This window comes from Cupressus sempervirens, chromosome 1, assembly GCF_028749045.1.
Source record: "Cupressus sempervirens isolate cs-2001-9-10 chromosome 1, ASM2874904v1, whole genome shotgun sequence".
Taxonomy (NCBI): domain Eukaryota; kingdom Viridiplantae; phylum Streptophyta; class Pinopsida; order Cupressales; family Cupressaceae; genus Cupressus; species Cupressus sempervirens.
Window position 1 is genome coordinate 302,493,712 of NC_143118.1, and position 25,439 is coordinate 302,519,150.

A 25,439-nucleotide genomic window follows, 5' to 3' on the forward strand; every position below is an offset into this window, starting at 1 on the left:
ATTTCATTGATTATGTCCAAGGGGATTTTGGACTTGTTTATTTGGGGGATAATGAACCCTGTCAGATTGTTGGAAAGGGAAAAGTTAAGATTAAGTTGCAGAATGGGAATCATTGGCTACTACATGAGGTAAGACATGTTCCAAGTCTGAGTAGGAATCTAATTTCGGCAGGGCAACTCGGTGATGAGAATTGTGTAGTTACTTTTACTAATAAAAATTGGAAGGTTTCAAAAAGTTCCCTTATAGTAGCAAAAAGTGTGCATGTGGCACCTTATATCTTTGTACAGTCATATTGTTCCTTCTACTTTAATTGTTTCAGAGCACAATGAATGTTCAGGAACAGTTGTTGCATTTGAGCAATGACAACAAATAGCTGTTGTAAATTCTGATAGAGTGCTATGGCACAACAGACTTGGGCACATAAGTGAGAAAGGTATTAAAGTACTTCATTCAAAGAATGTTTTACCAGATCTGAAATGTGTTAATATGGATTTCTGTGAAAGTTGTGTGTATGGAAAACAAAAGAAAGTGAGTTTTGTAAAGACCGAGAAGGAAACCAAAAAGGAGAAATTAGAGCTTGTGCATACCAATGTATGGGGACCGGCTCAGGTATCTTCCCTTGGTGGCTCTTATTATTATGTTACATTCATTGATGATGCAACTAGAAAAGTATGGGTTTATTTCTTTAGACAGAAATCTGATCTATTTCAAACTTTTAAGAAATGGAAATGCTTGGTTGAAAATGAGACTGGTAAGAAATTAAAATGTCTCAGATCTGATAATAGTGGTGAGTATTGCAGTCATGAATTTGAAGATTATTGCTCCACTAACGGTATTCATAGACAGAAAACTGTTCCAAGGACTCCACAAGTAAATGGTGTGGTTGAACGCATGAACAGGACTATAAAGGAGTGTGCAAGGAGCATGAGGTTGCATGCTGGGTTGTCTTTACACATGTGGGCAGAGGCTGTCAATACTACTATATATTTGATTAATAGAGGTCCCTCTACTCCTTTGGGTTGTGGTATTCCAGAGGAAGCATGGACTAGTAAGGTGAGTTATTCTTTTCTCAAAACTTTCGGTTGTGAAGCGTTTGCTCACATAGATTCTGAAAATAGAACGAAGCTGGAAGCTAAGTCAAAGAAATGTGTATTTGTTGGGTATGGCATTAATAAATTTGGTTATAGGCTTTGGGATTTTGAAAATCATAAAATTGCAAGAAGCAGGGATGTCATATTCAATGAGAAAGTGTTGTACAAAGATCTGTTGCAGCAACATGAGAAGAAAGAAGATGATTCTGTAGTGTTGGATGATACTCCAAAAGATGATGTTCCAGCCATTCCTCATGATGTGCAACAACCACAATAACAAATACCACACACCAGTGAATGTTAGACAGTCAACAAGGCAAATTAGACCTTCAGAAAGATTTTTTCCCTCTTTGTATTCAATTTTACTTACTGATGTTGGTGAACCTAAATGTTATGATGAAGCTGTGCAAGTGGATACTAAGATTCAATGGAAGTCTGCAATGAAAGACGAAATTGACTCTTTGCTGAAGAATAAGACATGGGATTTATGCAAGTTGCATGTAGGTAAAGGAGCTTTATAGAATAAGTGAGTTTACAGGTTAAAAGAAGAGGATGGAGGTAAAAAAAGATTTAAAGCCAGGTTAGTTGTAAAAGGATTTGCACAAAAAAAGGGCATTGATTTTGATGAGATATTTTCTTCTGTTGTTAAGATGACTTCTATCTGTACTATTTTAAGTATTGTGGCCACTGAAGATTTACATTTAGAGCAGCTTGATGTTAAAACAGTCTTCCTTCATGGTGATTTGGATAAAGAGATATATATGGCTTAGCCACGGGGATTTGAGGTCAAAGGTAAGAAGAACTTAGTGTGCAAATTGAAGAAAAGTTTATATGGCTTGAAGCAAGCACCTCGGCAATGGTATCTAAAATTTGACAATTTTATGCATGAGCATGGATACAATAGGTGTCATTTAGATCATTGTGTTTATTTTAAGAGGTTGGATGATGACAGTTACATTATTTTATGTTTATATGTTGATGATATGCTTGTACCTCGGTCTAACATGGATCATATTAAGGGGCTAAAACGCTAGTTAGCACATGCATTTGCTCTAAAGGATTTGGGGGCAGCAAAAAAAATCCTTGGTATAAAGATTTTCAGAGATAGGAAGAACAAAAAATTGAAGCTGTCTCAGGCTGATTATGTTGAGAAGGTGTTGCAACATTTCTCTATGAATAATGCTAAAGCTGTCAACACACCTTTACCTGGCCATTTGAAGTTGACTAAGGAGATGTGTCCCAAGACACAAGAAGAGGACGATAAGATGTCCAAGGTACCCTATGCTTCAGTTGTAGGAAGCTTGATGTATGCTATGGTATGTACCAAGCCAAATATTGCACATGCAGTGGGATTCGTTAGCAGGTATATGAGTCATCCAAGAATTGAGCATTAGAATGCAGTCAAATGGATTCTCAGATATTTGAGAGGAACATCCAATAAGTGTTTACACTTTGGTGGCTCTACTACTGCTTTACAGGGCTATGTTGACTCATATTTGGTAGGGGATATTGATACCAGGTGAAAAGTACTACAGGTTATGTCTTTACTATTGGTGGGGCAGCCGTGAGCTAAGTTTCTAGGTTACAGAAGGTTAATGCTTTATCCACTACAAAAGCAAAGTATGTTGTTGCTACAAAGGCAGCCAAGGAGATGATATGGCTACAGTTCTTCTTGAAAGAACTAGGACACCCTCAGAAGGATAATTATTTGTTTACAGATAGTCAGAGTGTCATTCATCTTGCAAAGAATTCAGCTCTACATTCAAAGACCAAACACATACAGTTGCGGTACCATTTCATTCAATCAGTTTTGGAGGATGGACAGTTAAAGCTGGACAAGATACATACAGATGACAATCCAACAAATATGTTTATAAAGGTAGTAACAAAAGAGAAGTTGAACTTCTCTTCAGCTTCGATTGGTCTTCTAAACTGAGCATGAATAAAAGAACAGCTGATTGGTTTGATCCAGTGGAAGTCTCATGGAGTAGCGGCATAGCTACAGGATCAGTCTCCAAGTGGGAGATTGTTGTTTAGTGTGGAGCCTGATCAGTCCCCAAATGGGAGATTGTTAGATTGTGGAGACTGATCAAGAAAATATTGTACATACTTCATAAATTCTTTTGGGCTCAAAAAAAAATTTAGATCCTATTTTATCGGGATTTTGGGCCAACATGTAATTATTAATTATAACCCTAAAGCGGTAAAAATACTTTTTAAAAAGGGCTTAGGGTTGGGGATTATTTTATAGTGGTGATGCGAAAATTGGTTCTTGCGGTGCTATTGAGCTATAAGAGAGTATGGATTGTAATCAGGTTGTAATTACTAGATCGTAATAATATTAGACTTGTTGTTTGGTGGACGTAGCCTAGGGATTGGGTGAACCACGTTAAATCTTGGTGTCTTGTGTTCTTTTCTGTGTGCTCTATTATTTTTCTAATATTGGTTATATTTGCATGCAATTGTTATTTCTATCTGTGGTTTAATCGTAACAATTTCTACATACTTTCATAAGCACTTGCTAATCTATATTTATTAATCTATCCATTCTCTGGGTGACACTCAAACACCCGTTGTTTAATTCAGCTAGGAAAAACTATTCCAGATATTGAATGTGTCATCCTTCGCTCTACATCAACTACTAGCCTTTATTCTAGCAGAGGTCAGTTTGGCTTGTCAAAACCAACATGACCTAGAGAATTTGCTGCATTTTCAAGTATTGAATTCCTCCATAACAAGCTGTAATGTCCCCTTCTGAAAATAGGATTAATACTAAATAATAATAATAACATTAAAATTTTAAATTTTAAAAATGATCTTTTAATTATATATATAAAAGAATAAAATTAAACATAACAACTACTAAAATTTTATTTAAGTTTAATAAACGGTTAGAAGGCACAAGATGAAAAGTTGTCACTCCCATTAACATCAGAATTAAAAAGGGAAATTCGAACTTAATTTCAATGGGGGAAAGAAAGGAAGAGAACAGAAAAAGGGAAATCAAGAAAGCCTTCATACAGAAGAAAATAAAGAAGTGTCCCCGTCAAAAGAACAAAGTTATCAAGGGTTCTGACTTTTTCAAAAGCTTCTAATAATGGTAGGTTGTGACTCTCCCAAGGAATACAAATGATGAGAGGTTGTGACTCTCTCAAAAAGTTGTGATGAAGAAAGGTTCTTACTCTTTCAAAGAGTAGAAATGAAGGGTTGTGACTCTCAAAAGGTCGTAATAATGAAATGTTGTTAATCTATCATAGGGAAGAAGTGATGAAGAATTATTACATTCTTGGAGGGTGGTAATTGTGAAACGTTGTGGGCATTGCACAGAGGCAGACGTGATAGAGAGATGTGACCTCCCACTTACGTTGGAATATATAAAGAGTAGAAGGTTTGTTTGAGGAGAAGAGGCAAGAGAAATCAATTGGGAAATAAATGTATTACTCTCAAAGGGCAGTAATCAAGGGAGGTGGCTCTAGTCTTATGCAAAGTGGCGACCCTTTCACCAATGGAGTATAAAAGGGATCATTCCAATCATTTAAGGATCACTTAACAATTATCACTCATGAATTCACAAAAGCAATCATCAATATCAAATCAAGCAAACAATCAATCAGAAAACCTCTCAATCGAATCAGCAATCATTCAATTCACCAATATATCAAACCAGCACTCATTAGATCACCATTCATCAATCATCTAATCAACAATTTCTTAATCATCACTCACCAGTACCTCAAATCATACAATCTATAGAATTCATTCAGTCAATCAATCATTAAACAGCAATTGAATCAACAGCAAGAGTAATCATATATGCAGCAGGGTGATTTATGTAATAATAACCTCTTGAATTATGTGGTATGAAGAGATATTTATATTACTTCTGCATATGTACTTATATCAATTGTATAGATGTGAATGTGTACATTTATATAAAAATTTATGCAGACATGAATGCTTGATCAATCATAAACATCTATGCATTTATTAATGTGAATTTCTGTTTGCAACAATCATTCACGTCCAGGAAAGAGAGTGCAAAGAGGGGGGACGATGGAGGATCCCTCATTAGGTACACCATCTCATGAGAATGGTTAAGGACAACTTGAGACCAAAGGAGATAGAGTTTTTGACCTTGAGCCTAGGATCAAGAAACATTTTAACGGCACCCTATTGCAGTCTCCCCTATAAACTCCATATTGAGTAATTGTTATAATAAACTAGAAAGAATCCTCAATCATAAGAGGAGAGAAGAATGGCATGATAGAAGGCAACGGTACACTGGCCCCACTAGGGAAACCACCTCATGGGAATGCTTAAGGACCACATAGGTGTTATGGTAAATCAATGTTGTAAATGTTATATAAAACAAAATAGATGAAGGCTCCTTAAATAGATTTACAAAGACAATGTTTCCAAGTGAAACAAACATGAACTAAAGACAAATATAGAAACTGCATAAACTAACTTAGACAACTAATAAGACATCAATAGGAAACACTACAATAATTTAACAATGAGGTCAAAGGGGACAGAGTTTCTGCCCTTGGGCCTGAAATATCCCAGCCAGATATTTTTCCCACTTTTACTTTCAAATAATTTTCAGAAAACAACAGCTATCTTTTGCAAATAAACCCAGTGAAATAAAACAACAATGAACCAGTAAGTGCCCCTTAGAAGACCTTAAAATAGGATATTGCATTATACATCAGCATGCTAAAAGAGAAGACCCCCCCCCCCCCCCCCCCTCCTTCTATGCTCAAAACAATGACTCTTCAGTTTCCTTCTCCTGTCCTTTTGTCTTTTTCCTTCTTTGTCACCTTTTAACTCCCTTTATAATATTTATTAGTTTGCTTTAAACTCTCATGAGTCAAATTTATTATTCTAAAATATTCACTAACATCTATTAAAATATTCACTAACCCACTCCCATATATATTTTGACTGATTTTAACCTCTCTTTTTTTATAACATAGTTAACAAACTAACTCTGATGGATGCACTTTTAAGGAAAGGTGGAAATGGTATAATGATTATAGTTTGAAATTCTTCTAGTTATGCCTTAAACACAAATAAGACAAAATTTTAGCCAACCAGCAACGTGGTCTTCACATCTAACATTTAACTTCCAAGGATTAGAATTTTTAGAACAAGAAAAGAACCAAGAAAATGGAAGTAACAAAACAAAACTATTGGCTATCAAATAGACTCACCAAAGAAGCTTTTCTTGGTGATGCCCTCTCATCTTCAGGTATCTGAACTTGTTCGTGATTTCTGTCTCCTATGTGACCCCCAGATTTGGAATCCTTCTCAATTTCCTTGAGTGCAACCAACCACCTTCCTAATGCTTGAAACCTCTCCGTTCCTCTAGCAGAGAGAGCAACCTCTTCCAATCTTCTCACTGCATGTTTGAAGTTGTTCATGTTTCTTACAGACTGCAAAGCCACAAGAAATATCTGAATAAGTATCTGTCAAATGTCCACAGATGGTGGCAGACTGCTTAAACACAGATTTAATACTTCTGTAACTTTTGGCAATTATCAGTCACATACAGTAAGGTGATGACCAGAGAAGAAACTTTTGTATATGATTATTGCAAAATCATAAAGCAGCATAATATTAGAAATTATTTTGTCTGATTTGAAGATATAATTAGACATTTGTTAAGTGATCAGCTGATATTAAGGGTAAACCGTAAAGGTGGTTACTTACCTACCACCTATCAAATGTTTCTCTGTATAAATAAATCCCTTCTGCAATCTCTGTGTATGCAACAAAATTAGATTGTACTTCCTACATGCAGTGACATAATCACATGATACCAAGACTAACAAAGGTTCAAAAAACATTTTAATATCAGCGATTCCAATTTTTTAGAGCCCATATTAATATTTAGAAGGGATTCTAAATCCCTGAAGCATCATTGCTTAGTGCCAGATGCACATATCCTACAAATCCCCAATGAAGGTTGCTGTGAGCTTTTCACACCATCGCCCCAAAACTGTGGGGACCCCCCCTTTTTCAGCAGGCCTTGGCAATTTTTGTGGCTGTTATAAGTCTTTGTTTGCCTCAGCAAAATTTGGAATTGTTCAGAGGTTTTTCGAATTGGCGATTTTAAACCTCGGACTTCTTCGGGCCAGGAGGGGATTTGGTTTGTTTTCACCTACTACTAAACTTGATTTTCCGGAACATGTAATTTTGTCCATAGGCCAAAGAGAATTCAACAACAACATTTTTTTGATGGTTAAAATAATATGACAAGACAAATTTTGGACTTCGATGGATTTTTTGAAAATTTGATATAATTGTATAAGCTTGAGCATTTTCAAAATGAATTTGTGGACTTGGTTGTTTTGGAAATCTAAAAAAACTTTGATGGTGAAAAGAAATGTTTTGATGGTGAAATTGAATTTTGAATGAAATTGAATTGCCAAATAAGAATTTATTTTAATTGCAAATTGAAATGTATAGCAAACAATTGAAATTGGATTGAAGTGCAAAATTTGATTAGGTTGACATTAAATTGCCTAGAGGGGGGATTTCGAAATTTTAAAAAGAAATGAAATTGAAATTAAAATCATATTTTTGGGCTGAATGTTTGTAATTTGGAAATTTAATTTGGCCCCCTTTGTGTGTTAAATTCAATGTATTTTAAGGCCTAAGAGGTGTGAAATTCAAGGTAAATTATTGGGGCCACAATGGGGAAGGTTTTAAGGTATATTAGAGGCCTACATGAATTTTTTTTTAAATTTCAATTTTAAGGCTTATGGTAATTTCGGATTTGGCTAATTTAAACCCCTTATTTAATTTTATTTCCCTCCAATGTAGGTAGGCCCTAATCAAGGAGGCAAAAGTTTGGTGTAAGAAGAGGCTCCTCCTCTTCATTTCTCATTCCAACTTCTTCCATTCTCTGGAGCAGCAAATTTGTTTGGAGGGGGAGCATGGTTAATTGTGAGGTCTGATTTTCCAATTTTTTGCAACAATTTTCCTCCTTGTGGGCAGTGACTTTCTTCATTTAAGGGGTGTGTTTTTTTGTTAGGAGCAGATTTCTTTTCTGCCCTAAGCGAATTTGTTTGGAGGCCCAAATTTGCAGCAGAAGGTCTGATTTAGAGGAGCAATTTTCTGCCCTAGTTGGGCGAATTTTGGAGGCAGCAATTCTGATTTTTAGGGGCAATTTTCTGCCCTCGTTGGCTGAAATTTGCAGTATGGCAGAGTTTTAAAGTGCAGACCCAAATTTGCAGTGGAGGTGAAATTTTGTGGGCAGAATTTTGGAGGTTGGCGATTTTTGCTTTGGGGGATTACGATTTCTTCCTAGGGCAATGATTTTCTGCCCTAGCTGGGTGATTTTGAAGGTTTGAAATTGGTTAAAGTGCAGCAAAGTTGTCTTGGAAAGTCTGATTTTTGTAGAGCTGGGCGAATTTCACTAGGGAGCAATTTGCATGAGATCTGATTTTGCATATTGGAGAATTTTCAAGAGAGACAAGGTTGGTGAATCCTGATTTTCGCTAGAGATTCATTATTTGCAAGGAGGACTGAATTTTCTGAGATCAGATCTGAACTTGAAGAGGTTCGACTAATGGTAGAAGGCAGATTTAAGGTAAGATTCTCATTCATTTTTAAAGGTGAAGATTGGTTCTAAACGCAGATTTTATTCTTTGTTCTTGCTTGGTTTGTTTCCCTTATCTTCTTCTTGCACTATTCATCCACCACTTCATCATCTCCATTGATAGGCTGAAGTTGGGAGATGTAAGTGTAGATTTCATGATAAGACACTTGGAGAGGCAAAAATAAGTTAGACCACCCTAGGATTGAAGTTGGGAGATATAAGTGTAGTCCATCCTAAGGTAACGAAAAGGCAGAAATAAGTAGTAGTCCCACCCCTAGGATTGAAGTTTGAGATTGATAAGTGTAGAGATAGGATTTGGAGAGGCAAAATAAGCTAGATTCCATTGATAGAAAAAAGTTTGGAGATTGATACGTGTAGTCCATATCATTTAGAACGAAAGGGCACAAATAAGTATTTAGGATGGTGGATGTTAGTGCAAACAAGAACCCAAAGGGAATGAATACAGAAAAAGACAACGAAGACATGATGCCAAAGATCACCTTCTTCTCAAAAGTGAGGCGAGTAAGTGACACCAACAATCGGCACAATGAACATGGTATAGTTGAAAGGCATGACAGTGGTAATGATGGATCAAGCAGCCAAGTTCTTTCGGGTCAATCAAGATGCTTGCTTCATTCATCCAAGGCAAAATTGGTTACACGAAGGCAAGAAGGGAGTTACTAGGTCGTCAAAGCTCACCCGGTTAGATTTCAAGTCAAAGTATAGCAACCTTATTGTGCTTCTCAACCGGATCATGGGCATGGCTCAAGGTATGCAATTCGAGAACTGGATGCACTATTTTATTGACGAAATTGAAAATGGAAAGAGAAAAATTGATTGGGCTAGAATTATAAGTGAAAATTTAGAGTTGCAAATTAGGACAATGCAAAATCAAAAGCAATTCTATATGGGTTCCTACCTCTTTTATTTGATTTAAAGGGGGTGAAAATTAAAGAGTGAGTTTCAAGGAAGAACAAATTTGGAGGAAGTGATTTGAAAATATTTGAGGCTAGGCAAGGCTTGGCTATTCATGCAAACCAAATTCAACTAGGAGGTTACAAAAGACCAGGAAGGTTAAGGAAGGCAAGGATAATGAAGGAGGAAAGTGAGACGAAAGGTTGAAAGAGGTCAAGTTTGATTTCAAGGTGGTGGCCAAGAGCAAGACTCTCAAATTGCAAGGAGGTTCACATTTGGGCAAGCCACCGAGGCCAAGGCAAAATTACCCCAAGTACATGGAGACCTCACCCTTTCAAGGTCAGGACATTAGGTACAAGCAAGTTCAGGTGGTGATGAGAAAGTTTCTAAGGACGAGCTCAAGCATCCAAGGCTTCACCTCATCTCAAAGATTAAATAAATTTATAAGATAAGGTTGATGAGGTGGCAATTTCCTGAGCATGCAATCAAATAATGCCAAGTGTCCTATGTTCTCATTGGTTGACAAATTATTGTAATTTTCTCATTGGCCCACAAAGTTGGTGCCCTCATGTAATTGGTTGGATGATGGTAACCCTAATTAGGGTTTGTAAGGTTTAATCTTGGCCCTTGATTTTGCCTCTTAATCTTGGCCACTCATTGTAATTTTGAGCCTCTCTATATAAGGCCATTTTATTCTCATTTGTAAAGGAGAGTTATGTTGGAGAATTGTTGCCAAAATATTATCAAAATTGTTCTTTATTCGTTGTTGTGGCTTGCATGGTGGATATACATTATCATTTTGGTGTATTTGCATGTTTCTTCTCATCTCTCAAATTAAAGGAGGATTTCATTTCATGTTGTTAGAGTAGAAGTAGATGGCTAGTTGTATGATGATGTTTGTGAATGTTTGATAGGGATCTATATACTAGGCCACTAGCATCCTGGCGACTTGTTAGGAAGCCTCGTTTGATAATCTAATCCAATCGCTCCCAAGTTCTACTTGCATTTTATCTTTCCGCTTGTACTTCAAGTTGGGTTGGAAGATAGGTGTTAGTGTAAAAATCCTAAGAGTATCCCTTAGAATCATTGCACCAATGGAGGTAGCGTCGCTGGCAAGCTTTCATTTGGTTGGATCCGCATCCATTTGCTAATTTCTTCATTCATAGGAGTAATAGTAGAGCAGTAAGCAATTAGTGGTAGGAGTAGTTGAAAGTGAAAGTGACCAAGGAGAAAAGAACAAGTCAAGCAAAGCGAAGTACCACCAAGTTATCTTTGAATGAATAATGTAAGCTTGCCTACGTGATTAACCAGCAAATCTCATTAATATAACTAAGTTAGTATCCACAAGTGTAAGGAACCTTAAGTTTTCTCATGTTCTTCATGAGTATTTACTTTTCAAAAGAGGGTTGAGTGTTTGATATTCCATATTAAGTATTTGATTGCTATGTGTTATGTAGTGGTACAAAACTAACATCAACAAAGGTATTAAACAATGAGCCAATTGTAACAACCACTTTTTCCCAGGTCTTAGCTAACAACTAGCATATCAAAAAAATGCAGTTATTACTTCCTTTTCATAGGATGATAGTTATATCAGTTACGTTCATTTGAATGAGATTAACGGTTAAAATCAATTAAATGAAAATTTCATAACTAACAATTGAAAACACTATCAATGAATTTACCAAGGAATTTAAGATCTACATACCTTGGAATTCAAAACCGAAATCAATCTAGGGATGCTTCTGCAAAACCCAGGTTAGTCTTCAAATACCACTTAGGATCAAATGAAAATTTCCATCAAATACCACTATCAATTAGAGCATGATCATTTAGAGCATCACATACCAGTGTGTCAATAAGGGCATCAATTACCACTGTATCAATTAGGCCATCAATTACCACTGTATCATTTGGGGTGTCAGATACCACTATTCCATTTAGGGCACTGGATACCACTGTATCATTTAGGACATGAGATATCACTGTATCATTTGGGGCGTCAGATACCTCTGTTTCATTCATTTTCTTCCTATTGCTAATTGTGGCAATAGCATAAGATTAGAAGATATGCTCATAGTCATTATTTTTATACATGAAAGACTGAAATAACAATCCTATAGATATATTCTATATTCTGTTGGAAGGTCAATCGATCTAAATGGTTACCAATTACATTGACGAGAAAGGTTGTTTTCATCAAAAGAAATAACCGAATTCAATGATATAAATTAGTCCATCATATCTTCTACTAGTATAAATATCATGAAAGTAAATTACCTGTTATAAATAAATGTTTGAATGCTTAACTTGTCTTTGTCTGATACACATCCTGACATCTTGTGGAGAGGGGAAACATTGTCAAGGGCTTAACCTCCCAACCACGGAGCTTAAACTTATCCTCACACTTCTCTAACTAAAAAGGCCCTCCCTACCCGGAATAGACATGGAACACCTTGTCAACCACTGAGCATCTTGGTACTTAATCACACCACTCGACTTGACAACAAACAATGAATTGGACATGCATGAGCTATCATATGATTCCTTTTTAAAAATTATATAAATTGTTTTGTCACATCTAATTACGTTTTCATGTTATTGCAAATTCCTCTCACCTCTTCACCCTTTTCCTTGGCCATACGGCCAGGTGAGTCCCAAGTGGTTTAAATCTTATTAGAGTAATCCAACTCTTTTGCTACACCCATCTTGGGATAAGAAATTACAATTTTCACAATATCAAAATCAGAGAAAAGATCTTAATGAGCTTGCAAGGAAATAAGTTTTGTTTCGGATATACTTCAACAAAACAGAGATGTATGAACATGTCATGCACATTTACTCTTGACTCAACAAAGAGAGATTCGGACTATCGAATATCCATTCGATTTATAATTCAGAAGTAATGTACAGAATTTTCATGACACATTCTTTTCTATTGCAAATACAAAAATATTTTAAGAAAACATATAGCAATTTGAATATGGAAGAGTCTGACCACATAACCTAGTCTTAAGATGGAAGACGTGAGCCTTGGATTGATTTCAAATAGCTGGTTCCTTAGACGTAAGACTTGGCTTGACGCTACACAATTGGTTCCCTCACGGAATCAATCCGTATGCAATTTCCAGAATAATTATGATATCCGACCTTCAGCAAGGGGGTAGAACATGAAAGTAGCAGTGTAGAAAAATGCAAAGGTGAATCGTGTGAAAAACAATATCTGTCCCAACTTCTCTCAAATTCGAAATATATATAGAGGCATTTGATATATCAAAGGCTTCCAAGAAGCCGTAACTCTTAAAGAGTTAAAAGATTTGTCTTCTTGAAACACCGATATCATATGCCAAGTGTACATTTCAGCCTCTTATAAGGAAAATAAATAAATAAAATATGGAAAAGAACTTGAAAGGTTACAAATCAAAAGAATAATATGTTTATATTTATTTACTTGCATGTAAATATATTTTATTAAGATGGCACATATTAAATGTTTATCCAAGGTCATACCTTTTAAATATGTATATCTAAATACATGTTTTCTCTTGGAAGATTATTTTATCTTCTTGTACATGCATTTTAATGTACATATTAAATAGATAAAATCTTGTATAAAAATAATACTATGGTGTCAATTTTATATTTATGTGCACGTACATAAATATATATTGTAATGAAGTGATGAGAATGTCGATCATAAACCATTAAAGGTATGTACTTTGATTAAGTTAAAATGCTTAGATGTTTTAAAGATTATCAAATAGCTCATGTGTGACTAATGATTGTATCCTGTTATACAAGTCGCTAGATCCTCAACGATGGTGATTCAAGATTCATACCCATTTGCCCAATGATGGTAATGTCCCTATGCCTCATTCTTTTCTAACAATGTTCCCACCCCTTCGACACGCTCCCTACAAGGAAATTTTTCACAGTTAAATTATATTACCATAACGAGTTATTATTCATAAATGATCATAACGGCTAAATACCTTTTCAATTCCCATGAATTCATGATAAATAACCAACTATCCGCAATAGCTTAAAAATATCATTATAATGGTTAACTAGCATGTCATCTTCATATATAATTATAATGATTTAGCATCTTACCATTTCACATGATTATAACAAATTTTAACTGTCAATTGACTTCACGTGAAACCTCAACGGCTATATGAACATTTTAAATTGGGTCATAAATTGGGATGTAGCACCAATATTAATAAAGATATTCAGAAAACAGCTTATGAAAATTCGAGGAGTTGAAATACCAGATCTAGAGACTATGGCACAACATGCACAACCTAAAGAACAGCCTGCCTAACCTACTAATGGAAAAATATATATAAATAAGTATCAATAAAAGACCAGATAAGAAAAGTGAAGGTGCATCTACTGCCATGGGCAAAAGTCGTTTACACTAATGCTTAGTCATAGCTGAATAACAAAAACTTTACTAGTTTAAAGACTCTGGTCAATACTTATTCTATGGCTTGCAAAATTTATATAATTATATCCCACAATTCAATATCTCGCCACTTTACAATTTGAGTTTCATAACTTCTTTATTTCTATATCACACCTTGCGCATTTGAAAGTTATGTACTGTGATGTATATTGCAATTTAAACAAGTTGGTTGATTTCAGTCCACATTTTCATTGGTCCAAAATCCATTTCCGCAGCAACATTGTCCTCTTTATATTGTTCAAACTATCATTTCCAGCCAATTTATATAAATCTCACTTCAAATACTCATTCAAAATTCATTGACACCAAAATAATCACCTAAAAATGCCTTAGTTATTGTGGGCACCTCAATTTTGTGTGGAAAGATTGCTTTGTTGTGCTCCATAAGTTGTTTGTTTGACCATATCCACCCTTTGTTCATAACCATTCTAAGAAGCCTTCAGTTGGGTCCCCTGTTGAATATTTGGCTAAGGGTATTTGTCTAAAATTTCCTTATCATAAACTTTGTGATGGGTGCCTTTGTGGTCACTAACATGTATTTTGGCTTTTCTTCAAGTGACTTTGCAAAATTTCAAGATTTTAGGATTCCTCATGCTATCATGATGTTATACCTATTATCCGTGACAAGTTTGATTTTCCCCTCTAAACCCATTTTCCTTGAACTTCAAGCAATTGGGTTTGGTCATCCTTGCATCCTTTCATCAATTGTCAAATTTCCTTCCCAAAATTCCATTTTGCAAAATTTCAAGATTTTGAGGCTTGTCATATTGTCATGTCTATCATACTTATCATCCCCAACATGCCTTCCACAACAAGTCCAATTTTGAGATTTCATAGTTGCTCAAATTGCCATGCTTGTGAACTTTTGAAACGGTTTTACACTTTTCCCACCCAGGCATATAAAAGTTTCAAAACTCTGTCGTTCAAACAAAAACCATCCTAACCTTCATGCATGAAGATGTAATGAGATTGAATAATAGTTTACTTATGTTGAGTCCATAGTTACACTGCCCTAGAGGACGGGGGGACGACAAAATGGAGGGACAAGTTTCTGAGGCAAGGGAACAGAGAGGCCTTAATTTGGGGGCAGCGAGGGGACGGTGGCGAGGGACATGGGGATTGTATATACTATACATATGGCACTTAAAACGCTAGTTATGAAAAGATGTATTGCAATAAATACTTGAACATTGCATTGAATTGGAACATTGAACATTGAACATAAATAGTTGAATCAGCAAATAGTCAACAGTGTGACGTCCCCCCATCCTTGGCGGAGGGAGCAAAATCTGATGACGCCGCTAGGGATGGGAGGATGGAGTCCACAAGTCTGCGGTGCGTCCTTGTCTCTAAGACTTGGGGCAGGGGGGGGACACGTCTATGTGTTACTAGGCTCGAGTCAGATTTACGTATCCTACCATGTTGGTCTCAGACGATCTCTAATAATTCTTATTTCTTCTATATGAATGAGCCTTTTCAGATTTACGCTACTCCATCTGCCTGTAATAGTGTTTATTGATTCTATGAGTTGGTAAGAGAAGGTGCCTAAAATATTGTTCTTCTACAACAGATCCTCTTCGACGAGGCCCAAGACTTGTACTTGCCTTCGTCTCAGGCCTTATCCCTTGGTTCTTGGTTACTTCACACCTGCAGGAAGTACTTAGGCTCTTCTTGCCTCTTGTTCTGTCCCCTTGCTTTTTGTCTTTTTGCTTTCTTGTTTTGTTCTTTCCACGCACACCATTTGGTGTTCCCACTGCTGGCTGCGGCACTGTTGTACTCTTTGCAGTCCCTTAAATCTGTTTGTGGTCTCTTGTTGGACATTAATAAATCTATGTTATCTTATTGTCTCCCAAAAGATTTGCTACAAAATATCTGATACCTCTGCATCTATATTTATTCAATGCTCAATGCAAGCAATGCTATATGTTATATTCTGATGTTGTAGCTGGACTTAAGTCTGATACATTCAGACCTAAGAGAGATATGATGTCTGTGTAATATAAGTTATTCTAATGCCAGTTTACAATCTAACTGATTAATGATGTGGTTCTTCATTGGTCCATATGTCCTTGTCTTTCTCTTCTGATTGTAGTGAAGCAATACTTATTTATCTGTCCTCTTAATCTTATTTATCTGTCCTCTTAATCTTACTTTGTTTTGTCTTTATTGTCTCCCAAAAGATTTGCTACAAAATATCTGATACCTCTGCATCTATATTTATTCAATGCTCAATGCAAGCAATGCTATATGTTATATTCTGATGTTGTAGCTGGACTTAAGTCTGATACATTCAGACCTAAGAGAGATATGATGTCTGTGTAATATAAGTTATTCTAATGCCAGTTTACAATCTAACTGATTAATGATGTGGTTCTTCATTGGTCCATATGTCCTTGTCTTTCTCTTCTGATTGTAGTGAAGCAATACTTATTTATCTGTCCTCTTAATCTTACTTTGTTTTGTCTTTATTCTAAGTTCATTGACTATCTTTGATAATTGTGTTTGTTATTGGTTATTTCACTTGTTGATATTGCTTTCTGCTGCTATAATTAATGTTGTCGTTAATTTAGTAAGAACAAATCTGCTGGCAGATATTTTTCCTTTGCTCTCTGTCGATTTAGGTTTATTCCCTTTCAGATTCACTACCTGCTAACGATGACTGGGATTAACTCTTCTGCTTTCTCTGCTTAAGTTGATAAGGAATGTAATGGCTAAGATGATAAAAATAAGGAATTGGCATCTGAACAGGTCCACATGAATTCGCAAGCGAAAATGAATTGTTTTCTATTTATTTTTTGTTTGTCCCATTTCCACTAATTGTATTAGGCTCTGACCATGATCTTCTTTGTCTTTTCCCTGCTGAGTAAGCCAATGCTGTTAGATTAATGCTAACCCAATGCTAAGTAGATTAATTCTTCCCCCATTCCCGTGCTAGCTTCCTATACTTTTGGGGTTCGATATATTATATCATTGTAAGCAGATCTAGTACTTTCCTGTACCATGGTTCTCTAAACCCGTCAGATGTCCCCTCTATATATTTTATTCTATTGCCGATCCCTTAATAGAAAATGACTGTTGATGATTGCATCAATTGGAACAACTAGTTAGTGGGTGTTGACTCAGCGTTAAAATTTCCAATATCCTCTTTTCATGAATCAGCTGTAATAGTTAGCATTAGTTTATTCTGGCCATGGTAATAGTAATGAATCATTACCAATAGTTTATATTAATTTTCTCCAAAATTCATGTTTGCTTTACGTAAATGGTTCTCATCGTATTGATGTTTGGTCAATTCTTTCTTAGATACTAAATTCTTGTCATACCCAACAATGATAATATTATTCGGTTTATTATGAATTATTATATTTGTTGATTCATTTATATAGAATATTATATTGTATCAATTAATACATTATTTTATTATATAAAATTAAATAATATTATATCTTTTTTATTATTATACATAAAACTATTATATATATTCTTTCTTTAGATTAATTGTAATTTAATTGTTTATTATGATGTATTATTATTTATTTTATCAGATCAGTATAATTTAAATATACTTTCCTAATATCTTATATTCAGTTGTTATTGTTATTAAATTTCTTCCCTGGAAGGGGGCATTACATTCATATGGGTCTAAGACCAATCGAGAGTTGTTATCAGGTATTACAAAGCATAAAGATTCATAAATAGTGCAATTGTTGGGCATCACAAAGCATAAAGAATAATTAATATTGCTAAGCACACCATATTTATAATTTCAGCAAACAAAGGGACTCATTAATATTGCTAAGCCCACCATATTTATAATTTAAGCAAACAAAGGGACTGCACTATATCACCAACTCTATCATATTACGAAGTAATTGGAAAATATTTGTTTGTTATTAATTGAGACCGAGAGGTCTATATATACAAAAGAATAAAGCAATGTTTCCTTAAGAAACGATCGTAAACAATGCAAATATTCTATTCTAACTAAAAGAAAGTTGATGAAAGCTAACAGATAACTACAGCTAACTAAATATTAGAAACATTCTAATATTTACAATAGATAACCATTAGATACTAAATAGAGATAATAGAAACTGTTTATTATCGTAATACCCTCCCTTAACGGTTAATCTATCCAGAGCACAAAGTTGTCAAAAAGCGTAAAAGTCAAATTCTGTCTGCTCAAGGTGCTTTGCATTGTTCGTTGTGGTCTACGAACCAATTGCTTAGATAGGGCAGCTAAGCGCATCTAAGATTCAACCTTCATATGCCCAAACTTGTGGCAATAGTTGCATTATAGGTTCTTTTTCCAAGAGTCTTGCGAATCTAGAGCAGAGGATGTCTGCTAAGAAGACTACTAATGATACTTTGGGTAATGCTCCAAAACTTTCTCTAAAACAAACTGCAAAAAGCCATGATTTTTAGGAGAAAATCAAAAAAACTAAACACAATTTTTGGGGTGAAAAATCAATCAAAACCCAACATGATTTTTGAAGTGAAAAATCAATCAAAACCTGACAATACAAAGCTTCATTATTAGGAAAAACAGTAAAACCCAACAAATAATTTTTAAGGAAAAAATTACAAACCCACGAAGGAATCCCACACAACTTTGCGAATTACAGAATCAAGAATTTTTAAGGGAAAATTTATAGGGGGAGGCATTGACAGATTGAAATATCACCTTGCACATATACCAAGGCGCGATGCTAAACCATGCAAGGCAGTACCACAAGATGTTATATGTGATATGCAAGCTCTTTTAGAAACAGCTCAAGAGAAAAAAGAATTAAGAAAGAACCAACATGAAGAGATGGCATACTTAGCTGAAAGTGGAGAGGGCTCTCAAGTTATTTCTCTCCAGTTCCACCTACTAGTACTATTGCTTTTGCAAGTGTGAACATTGGGCCTCGGGTTAGTAAGCGAAAATTCACACTAGATTCCATCTTTGTTCCACGCACAACTCCAAGTGCACAACCATCACATGAGGGCATGGGTTGAAATAAGGAGAAGCATGAGCAAGCAAAAATGGCACTTGGAGATTACTTTTTCTACAACAACCTTCCATTTAATGCAGCAAGGTACTTATTATTTTAATTTTTTTATTTGTGTGTCTTACTTCTCTTGCTTTCAAGACTCAAGAATTTGTATGTCTTACAGTTTATTTCTCTTACTAATAAGAACACTTTTTTGTTTAGTTAATTATTTTAGGTTTCCTTATTGGCAAATTGCAATAGATGTTGTTACTATTTGTGGTCCAGGGTTCAAAGCCCCTAATGATGAGGAGCTAAAATGTCATTTTTTGACCTGATGAGTGGCTGATGTAAAAGTTAAAATTGAGGGGCAGCATTAAGTATGGAGGACAAAGGGTTGCACCATCATCACCAATGGTTGGACTAATAGAAGAAATAGAGCACTACTGAATTTTCTGGTCTCCTCATCCAGTTATTCAATATTGTACTTAGAAAGTTAGACATTAATAGTAATTTGATCATTGCACTAAATTTCTTTATTTTTTCTCAGGTGCCACAATGTTTTGGAAATCAATTGATGCCTCGTGGAAAACAAAAAATGCAAAGTATCTTTGGGAGGTAATGGAGTAAGTGTTAAAAGAGGAGGGTGAGGAGAGTGTGGTGCAAAAAGTCACAGATAATACAGAAAATTATATTGTTGCAAGAAAACTTCTTATAGAGAGGCACTGCTACTTGTTTTGGACCCCTTGTATTGCTCATTGCATTGACCTCATGTTGGATGATCTTGATAAACTTTTTTCGATAAAAACAATGTAAAGCAACGAAAAAATATTTGTAAATTCATATATAATCATGTGTGGGTCCTCGACCTTATAAGGCAACACACAAAGCAAAAAGAGTTGTCTTGTCCAAGGGTAACTAGATTTGTATCGCATTTTCTCACATTACAATCCTTGCTCAAGTCAAAGGCTGGTTTGAAAGGCATGTTTGTATGTGAGGAGTGGACAAGATCATCATATGTAAAGAGCAATGCAAGGGTTGAGACGATTTATCAGGTTTTTCATGAGTGTGGCTTTTGGCGACTGGCCAAGGAGATTGTGGAGGTAATTTCCCTTTTTGTTCTCATTTCCATTTCATTTCATCATTTTCGTTAAACACTTGCTTATGTTCATTATTCATTTTTAAAAGCAAAACTTAAAGCTTAATGTTTCACCATTCACAAGATTGCAGTTTAGAGAACTTATTGTTCTCCTACAGATTGTTGATGAAGGGAAGCCCTCGATGCGATACTTTTATGAGGGCATGGATAGAGTGAACGAGGCCATTCGGGATAAATATGGTCCAATATGGGATGTCATTAGTAAGCGATGTCACAATCTACTTCACAGGCCTATACATGCAACTGCCCATCCTTAGTTCAACATACCAATTCAGCCCAGGTTTCAAAGTTGATAACAAGGTGTGGAGTGGCCTATATGATGTTATAGAGAGAATTGTCACCCAATGAAACAGTTGGAATAGTTATAGTTTGCTAGATAGAAATGTATAAGAAAGCACAGGGAGACCTATTTCCACGAGAGTGATGCAAGAAAATTTGGAAAGAACTAATGCCTAGTAAATATATATGATTCCAAATTCTATTTTTTAATTCTATTACCGCTTGAGATTGATAAAGTCAAAGTTATAGAATTGATTTAAAATATTCTTGTTTCAAATGTATGGTGAGAGATGTTTGGTGCTAAGGTGCCAAATTTATAGAGGATTGCAATTCATAACTTGAGCCAACCACCGAGTGTTTCAGGATGTGAATGCAATTGGAGTTTGATCAAGCATATACACTTGAAGAAGCTCAACAAGTTGGTAATTAAAAAGTTGAATGATCTTGTGCTTGTTCACTACAACCTTTGCCTTCGTCACAAACAGAACTTGGGCATCAACACATCGCCTATTGTATTAGAGAAGGTTAATCCACAAGCAAGGTGGAATGCAAAGATTGATGATCCTGTCTTCAGCGATGAAGACTTGGAGCGGCTTGATCAAATGGATCGAGAGACTTAGGTAATAGCGATGGTAGTGGAGGAGGCTAAAGCACGAGGAGACCCAGTGCAGACCCTGAGGCTAAGAGTGATGGATATGACCTTGATGATGAGGATTATGAGGATGGGTACAATGATGAGGATTATGAGGATGAGTATGACGATGAGGAGGATGATCATGAGCACGTCACTGAGGTTCAGCCTCAAACACAACGAGAGAGGTTAGCTTTAAAGTCTTCAATGACCTATCTTAGACGTACTCGTAGGAGGACATAGTCTACTATGAGCATTTATTCTGATAAATGTTTTAAAACTTTTGATTCCATGGATTGCATATTCGATAAATATTGTAGACATTTGGCAATGACACTATATATCTATTAAGTTATTCAGTTTAACTTAATATAATTACCTTCAGAAATCCACATTAATACTTATGCAATCTATGCAAGGTTGTGTATGTGTGCAAAGTAGCTTTTATTTATCTCAGTTATTGTGTATTTGATGTTAATTGACTAAATGATGGATGAAAAAAAAAATTTAATCCTTAAAAAATTTTAAATTACTTGGGTTTTTTATTTGTCAAGACCAAGTCCAAGTCCGATCTCAGCTTGCTGAGTCTGAGGCAAGTCTGAGACTTGTAACACTGATGAAACCACCTTCAAAGTAACAAAAAAAATGGCTAATTATAATAACATATACTAATAGTGTTTTTACCAAGCCTATAAATTCTGCTAGAAGGAAAATCATGTAGTCGAAAAAGAAGACACATAATTTGAAGATGAGAAAGTTGATATTGCATTGAAATGACGATGACCTCTTGCAGGGGAATCATTCTAATTTTGATCTTAAAGATCATATATATATTCTTTCATTTGTGTCCTCTACCACAGTCATTTTCACATAATTCAGAAACTTGACAATGAGATTCTGTTTCTTTCTCTTTCTCTCTCTCGGGCTCTTATAATGTGCAAACCCATGTTTATGAGACATTTTTACATGCTCATATCTACATATGTAAACCACCGCATTCAATTATGGGGGTGTGTTCATCGAACAGTCAAAAACATGCTCATATGTTCAATGTCGATGTTGAACCAGGTAAAATGCCATATCTCATTATGAATGTTGAATTGGGCATTGCCTACCCTTACAAGCCCAAGCTAAATATAAATCCTGAGTGAATTCGAGCAAGCAAGGAAAATTTACTAATAAATAGAATTTAAAAATGCAAAAAATCATTTAAGCTCTAACCCTGAATAGTAATACCTGTTTACCAATGAACTAAATACTAATAAACATGAATTCCATTATAAATACATAAAAACAAGAGATCGTTAAAACAATGTTCGAATAAAATAATTTACAAAATAATTTCAAAATAACGCTATCCAGCAATGCGGAGAAGCTGTACACTAATAACAGAAAAATCGAGAAAAATTAAACCTGCCATTAACGAAATCAAGCAGGTTTACCATTCGATCTTGAATAATTTTAGCGCCTTCGGCCACAGCCTGACCGGCCTGTTGAACGACGTTGCCTGCATAGGTCTTTACGGTGCGGGTGAGATTGTTCCTCCCTCCCGCTCCCACCTCAGCTGCCTTGTTCATCGCATTTCTCAGCCACGACATTTTTACAAATCGTTTGAATTGTTAACAGATCTGCTTTCCCTTTTCTTCTTTCCTTCCTTCTGCTCTACTCTTACTTGTGTGTATAATATAACCTTGCTTCCTGTTCTCTGGGTTCCAGAAGGCGCAATATATTTCGCGGATACCTTCGTTTTGACTTTCAGGTGGAGCGTTTTTTTCCTCGGTGTTTTTTAAATCGTCTAAAACTGTCTTATGCATGATTAGGACATTAATTACGGAGGCCTCGCGTCAAAACCAAAGGCTCAAGACCATAGAAATCTTCCGGATGATTAATGGGTGCTTTAAGAAGCAATGGTTTGAATTAGAAGCTCCACGCTGAACTTCATTCATAAAGTTTTGGATAGAGATTTTTTTCATATATTTTCTCCTTTTATTTCTTTTAAATATTATTATGTTAAAAAGTTAAATCTAAGGTACAATAAGTATTAATAATAATAATTAATCTAGGCTTTGGTCAGATTTTAAAAAAATCTTGATTATCAATGATTCTATAATATATGCTTAATTTATAATTGAAATATAATTTTGAATAAATAATGATAATGATAATTTCTAATAGAAAATGAGATGAAAAATCATTTAGTGTTGAAATGTTTGTGGTCTACTAGTGAAGTTGAATCAAAGGTACAATAAGTAATAATAATAATTAATCTAGGCTTTAATTAGATTTTTTTAAAATCTAGATCATCAATGATCTATAATATATGCTTAATTTATAATTGAAATATAATTTTGAATAACTAATGATAATGATAATTTTTAATAGAGAATGAGATGAAAAATCATTTAGTGTTGAAATGTCCTTATCTACTGGTGAAGTTGAATGGCTCACAAAGAGTCTGCAAGGATCAAGTCTTGTTGAGCGCAAGGCCTAACACTATAGGGGATGAGGTCAGGGTCATGCCCCGAAGGATTTTGACGGCGTGGATGTCTCTCGGTCCTTGCCCCTAACCAAAACAAGTGCACGTGTGGGCCCATATTGAGCTCCTAACCCCCTCGTGTTTGATGCACTTTGAGAGTTTGGTTGAGTATTAATTAAGCAATTTTACATAAGACGAATTTAATTTATGTCATAAAAAGTTAGAGAGCTCATTGTCATAGTTAGTTAGCTTGTTCAAATTACAATTTCATAAGTTTAATTAGAATGATATTTATTTAGGATTTAATTGAATCGTCGATTTTATAATTTGAGTTTGAAATGATCTTATTAAATATATAATTTATTTTTTAAAAACAAGTTAAAATTAAGTGGAATATATCAAACTGAAGGATTTGAGCAAGATAAATCCATAGATTTAGTAGAACACCTACATGCAAGAACTTGTCACAGATAAGCAAAGACAAGAGAAGGCAGGGGTTTGGCTCTAAAATATGCATGAATATATTGTTAGACAAAAAGAATGAGCAAAAATATACAATGGATCAATCCATGTAGAAGGAGATCGTAAAACCTAAAAGGGAAACCCTAAGAGGTAAAAATATTTAATAATTAATATTTAGTTATTCAATGGCAATGCAAGTACATAAAGGGAAATCTTAATAATGGAGTAAAGTTGATTTAATTAATGTAATTAAATTAATTCTTTGCTCTAACCACACTAAGATAAACAACAATGCAACTATAAGCAATGCAAGGAGACTACAATGTTGAAAGCATAAATGGGTCTCAGTAACATGCCCTGATGAGGTACCCAGCACAACCAAATCTCTATAAAATGAAGAAATAGGGAAAACGACATGGGAAGAAACCTACTCCAAAAAGAGATAGAAGAATGCTAAAATAATAAATAGAAGGAAGGAAGGGATCATCACTAAGAACCCCCAATGACAACTTCCTTCACCCCAAGCATAGAATGCAGCTGAAGATATTGTGGGGATGCAAAAGGTTTAGAGAATATGTCAGCAACCTGCTATGCAATGGGAATATACTTCAAGCTAAAGGAGTCTTTCTCAATCAAATGCCTAATGAAGTGCATATGAAGTTCAATGTGCTTAGTCCTCTAATGCTCAACTGGGTTATGGGAAATGTGTATAGCACTCTATTGTCACACCAAAGAAAGGTAGAACTATCAGGGGGAAAACCAAACTCTGTCATCAATTGTCAAAGCCACAAAACCTCTTAACTAGCTAGCCCACTTGCCCTTCACTCTACCTCTGTAGATGATAATGCATGAACATGTTGCTTCTTGCAAAACCATGTGATAGGACTAGAACCAAGACAGAAAATAAAGTCAGAAGTAGATCTTCGATCATCAATATCACAAGTCCAATTTGAGTTTATGTAACCAACAATGTAAGTATCCCCTAATGTGTAGTGAATGTCATATAATGTAGTACCCCAGATGTACATCAAAATATGTTTCATAACTTGCCGATGACTCTTGTGAGGGTCATGCGAGAATCAAGACACAAATCTAGTGTGTCAGGTACAACAAACTACCCACAAGTTATCTATATAAAGTGGAATCCAATGTAGGAGTAGAGAAAGTGGTAGATAAAACAACACCTGATTGAAAAGGTGTGGGAGAAGGCTTGTAATTAAGCATGTTCAATATATAGAGTATATCAAGAGAATACTTATGTTGGAGTATGGTTATCCCATCTGAAGACTAAACAACCTATAGGCCCAAAAAATGGTGTAGAAGTCCAAGGTTTGTCATCTCAAACTACTCTCTCAAAGCTCGTTAAACAATCTAAA

The 25,439-nt window shown here is 35.2% G+C and overlaps 1 protein-coding gene across 1 annotated transcript in view; it reads right to left on the reverse strand.

Moving 5' to 3' along the window:
- The window catches only part of LOC149577313 (uncharacterized), a 200,440-nt gene extending 177,357 nt beyond the window's left edge, over positions 1 to 23,083 (reverse strand). Inside the window, exons 1-2 of the mRNA XM_089823391.1 lie at positions 22,568 to 23,083; positions 6,305 to 6,526 (exon numbers count right to left, since the gene is read on the reverse strand). Of these exons, the coding sequence (XP_089679517.1) occupies positions 6,305 to 6,526; positions 22,568 to 22,723 (378 nt within the window). The 5' untranslated portion in view covers positions 22,724 to 23,083. The remainder of the gene's footprint in view (positions 1 to 6,304; positions 6,527 to 22,567) is intronic.
- Between the last annotated feature and the right edge of the window lie 2,356 nt (positions 23,084 to 25,439).